The 12,211-nt window shown below is 41.3% G+C and overlaps 1 protein-coding gene across 3 annotated transcripts in view; it reads right to left on the reverse strand.

Moving 5' to 3' along the window:
* The window catches only part of LOC135306784 (VPS10 domain-containing receptor SorCS1-like), a 257,644-nt gene that overhangs the window by 58,936 nt on the left and 186,497 nt on the right, over positions 1-12,211 (reverse strand). For all 3 annotated transcript variants that reach the window (XM_064431250.1, XM_064431251.1, XM_064431249.1), the window contains exons 7-9: positions 10,567-10,685; positions 8,290-8,379; positions 2,994-3,173 (exon numbers count right to left, since the gene is read on the reverse strand). In XM_064431250.1, the coding sequence (XP_064287320.1) occupies positions 2,994-3,173; positions 8,290-8,379; positions 10,567-10,685 (389 nt within the window). The remainder of the gene's footprint in view (positions 1-2,993; positions 3,174-8,289; positions 8,380-10,566; positions 10,686-12,211) is intronic.

The raw sequence follows: 12,211 nt of genomic DNA on the forward strand, positions 1-12,211 counted from the left end.
TTAAATGACATGGCATGGCAAACAGTTACACAGCAGATTCGGAGCTTTTTCCAGCTCAACCCATTTAATTATGTGGCTGGATTTGGATGCTGCAGCTACCAGTGAACAGGACCTTATTGCACTTTAAATCACATGCTGTGCAACTACGAGTGTACAGTGCTTTGGTACAGCACTGTGATGTACTTAGTCATTCAAATAGCACCTTCCTGAATTTCATTTGAAGTTCATAAAGACTTTGACATGGCTTGCTATAAAGGGCAATAGTCTTTAAATTAAATAGATAACTAATTCATTGTTGATATAAGCAGAGAAAAGATAACCTTTTCAATTTCCCAGCTGGATTGTTTGATCCCACCCAACTAAGTATTCAGGGTTTCTTTGTTGTAGTAGAAAGGCACCCTGAAAAGACAAGGGTACTCCTGTCTCACAGTGACATTGCATGAATGGACAGGGATGGGAAAATAACATAGTTCTGCCTTTACTACCAGAGGCTAGAGCTTATGGTTGCAGTTGTACTTTGCTTTGCTGCTGTCCCAAAATTGTTCTGTTATATAGTCCCTGTGAAACGCTGGCCCATAAATGATTAAAGAGCACTTTATATATTGAGCAATAAAAGTGTTCTGAAATCCTGATTTTTTTTTTCTTTTTATGATTCTAGTCATGAGCTGGGACTCAAAATCCTTTTCTGAGAAAGCAAAGTTATTCTGGCAGTCTTGGACAGCTTTATCTTAAAAAAAGACTGCACACACATTCTTGTGTACTCTCAGAAGGAAGAGACAGACAAATTGCATATACACAGCCCTGACACACACAGGGGGCTGTTCAGCCCTGCTGCTCACACAGTCATTGCACAGAAAGACCCAGGCAAGCAAGTGCATGACTACCAGTGGTCAGAGAGAAAAGCACTCCACCAGCTCCCCCAGGAACTGTAGAATCCCCACTACCCTGAAAGCATTGTGTGCAGATACTAACACTGCTTTACAGCTCCTGAAAGATCCATACAAGACACTTGAGAACATAACTCCTAAGACATTCCTCACTCCCCATCACCACCTTCATTCATCATACTTCTGAGCCAACATACATACTGCTAGGAAAAAAGTAAATTCCAGAGTGACAGGCACATATACCATAGCTACAGACACACCTCCTCACAGTCTGTTATCACCTCAGTCATGGATTGACACAGGCAGGACTCTCTTGGTGTGGACCATTCAAACATAGCCTGGGCAGACACAGGAACTAGAAAAGGCACTCAGACACAGTGGTCAGTGATTTAGCTCATCCCTCACTTTAGGAGGTGGTCAGTAGGACAGCCTTTTTGTGAACTCAAGGAGACACCAGGAAAGAATTTTTTATTTCTTTGTACCCAGTCCAATTCCCTGCTTCACAGCACTGAGCAGATTTATTCTTGATTTATAATCAACTTAGGAATTACACACACAAACATGTTCACTACAGTGCAACCAGAACTTACTTCTAACACCTGACCATCATGCACACAGACACATGCACATTAAACAGGCCTTTCTCTGGCATCTTCTCTAATGATAATGCTTTTTAAAATACACTGCTGCCACTAGAGAAGGACATTTTTGGAAATCTCTCTACTTACTTTTAATTTATCTATGGATTTTTTTTCCTGTTCTTGCCTTCCATGGGGAGACATTTTCCCCATGGTCACTATAATAATCTGACTCAGAGAACCATGCTGGCTCTCTGTTCTCTTCCAGCAAGAACATAGAACTGAAAGGAAGGTTTGTGCCAGGTTTTGTGTCAGCCAATATTCCCTCTATCTAGATACTCAGCAGCTATGATGCTGTAAGTCTGATTCCATCAATTTCAATCCAGGTTACTGTGTGGTGTCAGATGAATAAAACAAAACAAAGGATTTTCTTTACCCCCTGGGATGTAGGACACCTTTACATAATGCAGTAAAGCTGCTTCCCCAGCTGACAGTAATAAGAGGCAACAGTTTTTCCATGGGCTGCCAGCACTGCAGAGAGATTAATGGTAAAAATGTGCAAGTGACTGAAATGGCAGTGCCCATCCTCCTCCAGTCCATCTGCACTGATGTATAACTCTTGGGATCTCTGGACAATTCAAGGTGGTTTCCAAGTAAAGGGCAGCTGAAGGAAAACTACGGAGCAGAGCTAATATTGAGACAGTGATGGGGAAATACAGGAAGCATCATCATCTTCAAAGGCACTCAGATCTACTTTATGACCTTTATTCTAAATGGTCAGAAGATACCCTGGAGGAGACCTGAAAACAGAACCTGACCCTCAGAACACAGATGAGGACTGAATTTCTCCTCAGGTGAGTGCTTGTCTCCAGAGGGAAAACAGGAAGGAGAACAAGAGATGGACAAGGGCACATTAGAAGTCCTACTCTTAGGAGCAATTGTCATATAAGACAATGCAAATTGGCATTTTTACCATGAGCTTAAGCAGAGCACACTTGTTCAGAAAAAAGGCTCAGGGTAAAAAGGGCATCAAAATGAGGTACGAGAGTTTCCATGCCCATGGGATAGCCAAAGAAAGCATATCTATAACCACTTAAGTTTCCAGAATAGTCCAAGCTGAGATAGGTGACAAGGACAGCTGAAACCAGCAGTCTCTTCTACAACAAGAGATTAGATTTCCAGAAATGCAGCAAAAATTGGAGAATGATACTATTGAGATTCTTGGGAGCTTTCAGAGCCATAGAGCCAACATGGCCCAAGCAGGATTTTGGCTGACAAATGGAGCTCCTCTTAGCAACTGAACGAACTCTTCCACAACTTCTTCCTATGCATCAAAGAGCCATGAGCTGTTCCTCACCTGAGAACCTACTGGTGAATACAGCAGTAAATCTAGGAAGGGTAAAACTCTGTGTTTAGTCATTTGTTGGCTTTGCTGTTCACGTGCATTTTACAAGGCTGATGTGCAAGGAGGAAATTGGCATCATGTGAGCTCCTGAGATAGCAATGAGATGTTGGAGTTATGACATACCTCATAGAGGTCAATCATCACATTCCCCTCCAGCCCTTGACTACTCTTGACATTTTCCAAGGCCAGGGTGAAGTAGATCCCTCGGGTGTCAGAGATGTACAGATTGTACGTGTCGTTCTGGTTCCACTCTTGAACAGCTGCAAACACCTGATTCTCATCTGTGCTGATAACATGCATGTCCTGGGGAAAGAAAAGAGAGGCAGGTTACTTGGGGGAGCTCTGTGCTGCCATTTCCAATGGCACCAAAGTAACTGGGGAGGAGCAAGGGATATATTTAGGCTGGAGTTTAATCGGGAACTCAGCAGACAATACTGTGGCATTTTACTATTTTATTGTCCACAGCCACTGTAAGCAAGCAATTCCATCCAGGAATTTTTTATACCAGCTCTCTTCTGCCAATTTTCAAAGTAGTAATTAACTGATGAGGTGTTAATTGAACATTTACATTGGCACTACAGCATTATACAGCAGCACTTTCAGTCCTCTTACCAACACCTTCATTTTAATGAATATTTTGTCTGGGGAATAGGGAGGGCTGTTTATTTGTTGTTTTTTTTTTTCCCCATTTAGCATCTGAATGATTCCACTCATGACTATGGAATCACAGATATTAAAAATGTAGGAGATTAAGAAAAAAATTTTCAAAAATTTAAAAAAAAAAAGGACGATCTGAAACATCTGCTTCTTGCCCAGCATTCAGAAGCCAAATATGCTCAGGACCTGATACAAGTAGGAACTAATGAGGGAACATCTGCTGTTATCTGCTGTTTCTAATGACAATGTGGGCAGGAGCCAAGGCCCTGGACCACTATACTAAACAGCATACCCCAAGAAATAAAACAGAAAAACGCCCCTAGTCTTCACTAGATATGAAGAACAGAAATGTAGTTACATCACTAGCACTTGAGTGAGGTTTTGTTTTACTCTGCTTCTTCTCTGTGTTACAGCAGGCAGGAAGCAATGATAAGATTGCATAAGTGAAGAAAAAACAGGAACTATTGAATCTGATCTCATCTTTCAATGCCTGGAGAAATTATAACCCATTTTATTTTATTTTCCATTACAATGGAAAAAGCCACCAAGAGAGAGATTGTTATAATGAAATTCCCAGGCTCTATCTGCCCAGAACAGGCACCCTGAGTTCTTTGGTGCCATAAAAGTCTGTGGAGGTAGGAAAAGAAATGAAGATTTCTTAGCACCAGGTGATTCCCAGAAGACTCAGCTGTTCAGTCTGTTTTGGGCAGATATCCCAAAGTTATTCTGCTTCCATGAATCTCAGCCAGGACTTTCTATATGCAAAACTGAGAACTTTATCAGAAAATATACTCTTTGGAAGCAGATGCTATGTCTCTCTTCTGCTAATAATAGTCTTTGAAAATTCAGTGTCTGGTGGCTTTTTAGGGAGGATTAATACTTCCAGATGAAGTCTGGTAATGTAAAAATAAAAAAGTAACACAATGAAGAAATTTGATCTATAAATTTGAAAGTGGATTCACCATGGAGTTACAATTCAGAACAGTTGCTTGTTCATCCAGATCCGGATCTGAATACAGAGTGGATGAATATGCACTTGATTTACTTTCTTCTTTGCACTGGAGAAAATCATGTCCCAAAAGATGGGCTCATTTTGTAAAGGAACAGATTGGCTTAATTCCCAAGGCAATAGGAAAAGTAATGTAAGTCCCACAGAGTCCTACTAATTTTAGTGGTGAACAGACATCCTCTCTCAGCTCCAGCTGTGCCAGTAGGAGTTACAGCCACAGCTGTTGGTCTGTGGCTCCTCTTTTCACACTGTCACCCTGGTTCAATCTGCTGGTAGATCTACATCAGCAGGTGTTCCCAGTGTGCTCCAGGCAACACTGGCTAGCACAGCTCTAATCACAAGTGTTAATTTCTGCATATGGACACACATGGACGGGCTTCTGCATTTAAACATAGACAGAAAGTAAAACTTCCTTTGTCTGGTGAATGTACCTTTTCATTACCTTACCATCTCATTCATGTAAAAAATGGAGGGGAGGAGTAAAAAGATACTTTGATCAACACCACAGGAAGCTAAAGACAATTTCACAAATGCTGAAGAAGGAAATTAGATAATTTATTCACTAGATGTTTTACATCAGATCATTTGATCAGAGCATGCTGTAAGATGGAAGTCTAAAGAAAATTCCAGTAAGGCTGAAGGAATTTAAGCCTAGGGAAGCAGAGACTGAGATGGAATTGGCATAATATATGTAATGCAGAAAGCCAAAAATGATAGCATTCCAACTATGTGCCTTTGGGGATAAATTAACTTTTCCTCTTAATACGGCCTTGTCCAATAGATGCAGCAATGATGCACAGCTTTGATAGAAAAGTATTAGTATTTGGGCATCAAACAGATCTTGGACCAGCATCTGGAATTTCATCATTTCCACACTGGGAAAATTAAAATTAATCAGCATATCTTATTATGTTTTGGTTTTTTTCAGGGTGGGGATTAATTTATTGGTAGGGAGGAAAGACACCCTTCACCTTGATATAGTCCAAGCTCCCTATAGCGATGGAAGAGGACAGGAATGTGAAGCAAGGCACCTGTCTCAAACAGTCATCATCACCTTTAGGGGCTCCCGTTGCATTTGTCTACTTGGAGCCTGAGCTTTTTTCTCTCTGTTCCAGAACATACTGGAAGTATATTAGTATGCAGTTCTACTATCTGTCACTTTTGCCTTTTCAAAGACAAAAAGATGATGCTGTACATGGGTTTGATCAGGTGTCTCCTCAAATGACTAAAAGCCAAAGCTTTCTGAATTACTAAATAATTTCCCCTTTTGCATTTGGTTAGGGAACATTTTTCCTGGCAAGGTATGTGGTAGGGATGTGTAATGCCAGTTTTATTCTGCCAGCTCAGTTGGTCAGAGCATGGGGCTAAGAACAAGGTTGTGGGATCATTCCCCATAAGGGTCCTTTACTTAAGAGTTGGACTTAATGATCCTTGAGGGGTCCCTTCCAACTCAGAGTATTCTGTGAAATGCCTGCGAAGATGCTGGCTCTTGCCTTTGCCTTCTGTGAAATTACTGGGGCTGTCAGCTCTTTTAAGATCTGTAGTCTTATGTATTTATTTTTGTTATTGCTCCTTGCATCAGGATGTACATCCTGAGGTTGAAAGCAGGTGATGAATTTAAAACAGAGGTACCAGATACACCCATCCCATCCCTACTCAACCCAATACCAGTTAAGACAGGTGTTTTTAAAAGAGAAATTGCTTGACTTGCTCCAGTATTCTCAAATGCCTGCCCAGTGCATTGGTCTAAACTGGAGTAAATGCACCCTGTGTGTGACACAGCCCATACTGTGGTGCTGAGGTACAGAACAAGCAACATCAACCCACAGATCAACATCACTGCAACAATTAAGAGGTCTCAATAAAGCCTATTTACAGGGTTAACACAACCTGTATGCACATATGCAGGCTTCTGCCTGAACGGAACAGAGTTTCAAGTTTATTTAGGCTTTTAATCAAAGTAGCTATGAGGCTGCTAATGTCAACAAGAATAATATTTTAGTTTGATTTGCTGTAGGCCATCCTGCCTGAGCAGCAGCATCACCTGCCAAGGCTGCCTGCTGTCACACGCCTCCAGTTCAGGAAGAGTGACACAAAGAGACAAAAAACTTGATAATTCCAGCTTCAATTCTAGAAGCCACTTAGTACTGTTTGCCATATTTGGCCCCTCTTTCTCAGCTGAAGGAGATGAAAGAGAATTTCGGCATAAAAGAAGCTGTTCCAATTCCTTGAATAATATAACTCTCTGTGCATTTTTCATAAAAGTGACTATTTTGCTTTGATGGCAGCCTCCTAGACAGCCACAGTTCCACTGCAGCTCCTTCCAAGCCAAATGCAGCTCTTCAGACTTTGAAGATATTCCGAGATTGTGACAAAGCATCTTTCTTTGGGTCAAATAAGATGAATATATTGCTCCAATTCCTGTTCTCTGGAACACATTGTAATTTAACTCTAGCATATTTTCTCTGGCTTTCCAGTGATTTCTTTGACAAGGTGGACAAAAAATAAGTGTGAGCTAAAGGAAACAATAAGTTTAAAGCAAACAGTGTCTCTACAGATGGTCTGAATTGGCTGTAAATAACAATTTTTATTTGGCTTTTACAATAACCACACTAAAACACAGCTCTGTTGCTAAGGGCTCTTTCAAATAACACCTATTTAAATCTGACGTGAATTTACAGAGTACTTGCTTGGGCAGGCAGTTTCAAAGTCTCTTAAAATGTGGCTGAAAATTCTGAGGCAGACCACAGGTCTCCTGTGTAAGAGCCAAGATCTCATGGCTTCTGGTGAGGACCTCACTGTCCTGCAAGCTGGTTTCCAGTGCTGTGAACAGGAGTGAAGGCTCCAACAGCAGAGTAGGGAAGGTGAGGCACCAAAGGGCTGGGTTTGAACTGCAGTCTGTTTATATGAAGGTCCCCCAGTCAATCTACTACAAACAGGTCTGTTGGGTTTGAGGAATCAAAGACAGCTACTCATGAAATCAGCCAAGTTATCCCTTTGAACATTTCCACCTACAAAATCTGACCTTGCTCTTTCTTTTTCTTTTTTTTTTTTTTCCTTTTGACAATCCCTGCTTAGTTTCTGGGAATGCATTTGTCTTCTGATGTTAGACCTCATAGAGAACCCATAAGATCATTTGCTACCTTTTAGCTTAAATCTCATTTAAGACAGACTATATCAAGAATGAAAAGGCCAAAAAAAAAGTCCTCTGTTTTTGTTAAGAGCCCATTAGGATACCAGCTGCAAATTGGTGGTTTCTTCAAAATGAAGCTAACATTTTATACAGGTCTTTCAAAAAATTCAGCTTCAGAAGGCAGAAATATCCTTTCAATCTCCTGTGCTAATTCACCATTGTTAATTAGCCTGGAGACAGAGCAGGCACACAGAGACATCTTTCTGCTTGGTTCCCATTAAAATCTACTAATGACGCAAAGCACAAAAGCAACCCATACAAGACAGCAAGAGGAGAGAGGAATTTTAAGAAGAAGGAAAAAAAAAAAAAGAGAGAATCCCATCCAAAACTTAATTAATTAAGCATAAAGAAATGGTCATTGACGTGGGCTGTGGTATCTGCCTACATTTCACGCTCATGTCCTTGACCAGCCAAAGTGCTGACTTTTGGTTTTAGTCCTTTCTTGCTTGCAAAAGTTCTGTTAAGGAAGGATACTGTTTTCACTTGTGTTGGACTCAAGATCTTCTGTGCAACCCAAATATCTGTAGGCTCATATGGGGATTCTAACAGCAGCAACCTACCTTGGGCAAGGAGTACTTTGGCAGCTTCATCTGGGCAAACGGGCTCCTCCTGTAAGAAACGTAGTAATGTGGTCTTCCTCCTGATGTCAGCTATGAGAGAAGCAGGAAAGTTATCATCAGGTTTTCTTGATTTTATTTTTTTTATTACCAGAGAGAATATCAAACAAAAGCTGTTAAGAGAAATACCACAGTGTGGTGGCGATAGCTTAAACTGCAGCGCTGTTACAGCTGAGGAATAAACATTGATCCAACTGACAGGGGCTGAAAAAGAAAACAAGAGGAATCCCATTTTCAGCAAAGAGAGACAAAGGCTAGAATCTCATGTGGAAACTTGTGAATAGTGAAGTCTTGACCTCAGCTGGACCATTCTGTCACCTCCTGATAGCACAGCTCTCCTGTGCCTCACCAGAACACTCTCTGCTCTTTGCTATCTGTAGGCTGTTGATTAGGCCAGCAGATTGGCAGACCTGAGGCTTGATTTTTATTTCTGCTTCCAGCTTTGGTTCATGTGTGGCCCTGAACAAGCCATCATAGGTATCTGCTACGAGATCAGCTAAATATTCAGATAGGGAGGGCAGAAGAAGCTTGGTCGATTTGGTATTTTTGTGAATCTGGTCATATATTTAAGTGCATAAATACTGATGGCAGACCTTGAAAATGCTGGGTTAGAGCAATGTGAGGTATCCTTTTCTACCACCTATTAAAGGAGGGAAAAAGAAAGAAAAAAGCTGTCAATTTTTTCTGGCTTCCAGTGCTGCTGAAGTATAATCAATGTTTGTAAAGTACTTTGAAACCCTTGGATGAAAGATACTGAAGAACAAATATTCCAAGGGATTCTCTGTGCAGAACTTTGCTTTAATTGCTTGATACCTGAGCTTATCAAGACTTTTCTTTAGTAGTAAGTGTTTTAAAATGCACTGCAGTAATTTAAAATGCAAGATACACAGAGGCCAGGTTCATACAAGATTAAGTAAAATAAGCACCATTTCTCATTCTAAAGTTTTTCAACATTTTTTTAAGGAGACTGGGCAGAAGTTAGGGGAAGGAAAGCCAGAAATATTTTTTAATGAGAGAGTGTGAGTTTGTAAATAAAACAAGTTTAGTGGGAAAATAAACTCCCATTCCTTTATCCTAGTGCATTTAAGCCTCCTAATTAATTCCAAATGGCTTATTTGCAGAAAAGCCAGATGGAGATCAAGGAAAGAAGGAAGGGTAGAAGACACAGCCTGGCATAGGGTCATTCCTCCTTTGAAGAACAGAAGGGTAGCACCAGACCCAGCATCAGCCAGGACGGGTAAAGAGAAACTGCAGCTCCTGTGTCAGTTGAGGCACAAACACACAGCCACTCTGGAATGAGAGAGTGTGGCTGAACAGTGATGCACGGCCCTGTTTTCCCTGCCACATAAACATTTCCCTTTTGCCTCAGCTACACTAGGCACAAAAGCTGTTCTGAAGCACACGTGCCAGATTTATTTGTGGATTATTTAGACTGGTGTTTAAGACTGAGTTCATTAACTGAAGCCAATTAGCAATCAACTAACCCAATGTAAAATATAAATTCTCTCTCTTCCCTCCACTCACAAGCATGCTAAAATATAAACTGTCTGGAAGCCCAGTTTAGTGCTAGTGATCTCCAGTTCACCTCCACATTCCCTACAATTCTGTTGTCATTTTTCTCCTCTTCAGCTGACATTAAATGGACACTGGCAGCAGCCTAATGAAACCCACAGTGGTTCAAATCTATTCACCAGCTCTCACCTGGAGCACAGCCTGGCTGAGCACATCCCATCTTCTGCCATTTCACTATAATCACAACTGAGGCATAACAATAAAGCCTGATTACTCCTTTGGTGCTTTCCCTGACTCCCTCCCTTCTTCCTTATTTCCCTCTTATACTCAAAAAAGCTTTGGTCTACTCCCTTGTAATAGCAGATGAGTGACACACCACTTCCAGCTGGGGGGTTAAAGCAGTAATTCCAGAGTGCTGATGAGATTGCAAGGAGTGGCACAGAGCACTCCAGCACACAGAGAACATACTTCAGGCAGGAGCTCTATGGCCCTACAGCAACAAGGAGCTAGAGCTTAAAGGAACACAGTTAGCATTGTAACAAACTGCTATGACCCACTCAGGGCCTCTATGGATCCAGTGCTGGCTGAGCAGTTGCAAACTAACACACATGCACACACATGCAAAGGAATGCAAGAAAAATAATAGAAGACAGAATGATATCATAATATAAAGTAGTAGAATAAATAAGAGAGGAGGGTGTTCTGCACCTGAACAAAGACATAATCACCCTGGACGATCAGGGAGTTATGGTCAATGTAGCCTGGAAAGGGTTTGCTGCGAGTGGCTTCACTGCAGTTCTGCATCTTGCAAGTGATGTATTGGGCATCTGAAAGGAAAAGAACAAAAACAATACACTTGAAATCCTGAGCGCAGATTCCTCCTATTGTCATAAACCTGTTTGCTGAGGTGGCACTTTTGCTTCCCAGATCCATGTGAAAGGAATTGACACCATCCATTCAACACCACACAACCCTTCTTTCTTTTCCCTGCATCCTTTGTAAATCCACCCTTGATTACTTTCTTCCTTTAATATCCTTCCATCTTTACCTGCCTCAACCTCCCATTATTTCTTTCATTCTGCCCTAGTCAGAGCTATAACTTTTTACCAAGGGAGAACATTCTATGATGCACCTCTGTATTTCCTACAGCACTTACACTCTCTAGAGTAATTCAGATCAACTTGGAAAGTACCTCAGACCAACTCTACTTCAGGGGTTTTAACTACTTCTCTGTTGACAGCACAGGTAGATGCACTCTGGCAGACCTGGGCAATCATTCCACATTCTCTTGTAACTAGAAGTCTCAGCAATTTCAAATTAAATGGCCTAAATGCAGCCATCCATCTCCAAGCCATGCAAGCCACCTCATCCACTGTCACTACGTGGGATGTCCCCACCTCCTATTCTGAAGCACTGCAAGGTGCTCATCTCATAATCTGTCACCTGAAGAAAAACAAATTTAATTTCTTCATGGGGACAATTTATCCTAGAATACAGAACCAGATTCTCAGTAAACTGTTTGGAATCTTCCAGATTCATTAAGAATTTGCACTTTGTTTTATGTCAAACCTGATCCACACAGGAACAACCTTGGCTTTTTAACATTAGTACTTAACATAGAAGCACTACATTGCATTTAATGTTAGAAGTACTTCTAATCATTTTCCTTGGAGAGAGACAGCCCCTTGTTTGATATAATTACCACCTTCAGATCAGAGAAATAGCATTTTACACTGAAATAGAAATGGCTGGAATTTTACCATCTTGTATTTAATCTTGGTTTTAATTAAAATCTATCATTTGACATTTTCTTTCCTTGCTTCTAAGGGCTGTTGACTTCTGCTTGAAACAGACACGCAGGGTAACGAACCTTCAGGAAAGTTCGATGAGGGATGATTTTTCTCCAGCATTTGCAGGGTTCTTGGAATATATAAAGTGCTAAGTATTATTAGTTGCTGCTGTTTATAACATTTTATGCTTTCGCAGCTCACTGCAAAACATTAATGAACACAGCCTGGGCAGCATGATGGAAATATATCTCCCTTCAGAGGGACATGATTTTTTCCACATTAGCCACGAGAGGGCAGGGAACCACGTAATTCCCAGCCTGCTCATTCCTGTGAGCTCAGGAAAGTTCCCTTTCAGAGCTGTTCAGCCCTCTGCTCCTCTGCAGCAAGGAAGCAGGGGGACAGGGGGACAGTCTCTCTACACTGCTGTGTGGTGCAGCATGTCCCCTCTTTGTCCTAAAAGTGCTGAAAGGTCACAAAAAGCTCTCCTTGGAGCCTCCTCTTCTCCAGGCTGAGCAAGCCCAACTGTGTCAGCCTTCACATGGAGAATTGTTTCAGCCCTTGAT

Source organism: Passer domesticus, chromosome 8, assembly GCF_036417665.1.
Source record: "Passer domesticus isolate bPasDom1 chromosome 8, bPasDom1.hap1, whole genome shotgun sequence".
NCBI classification, from domain to species: Eukaryota; Metazoa; Chordata; class Aves; order Passeriformes; family Passeridae; genus Passer; species Passer domesticus.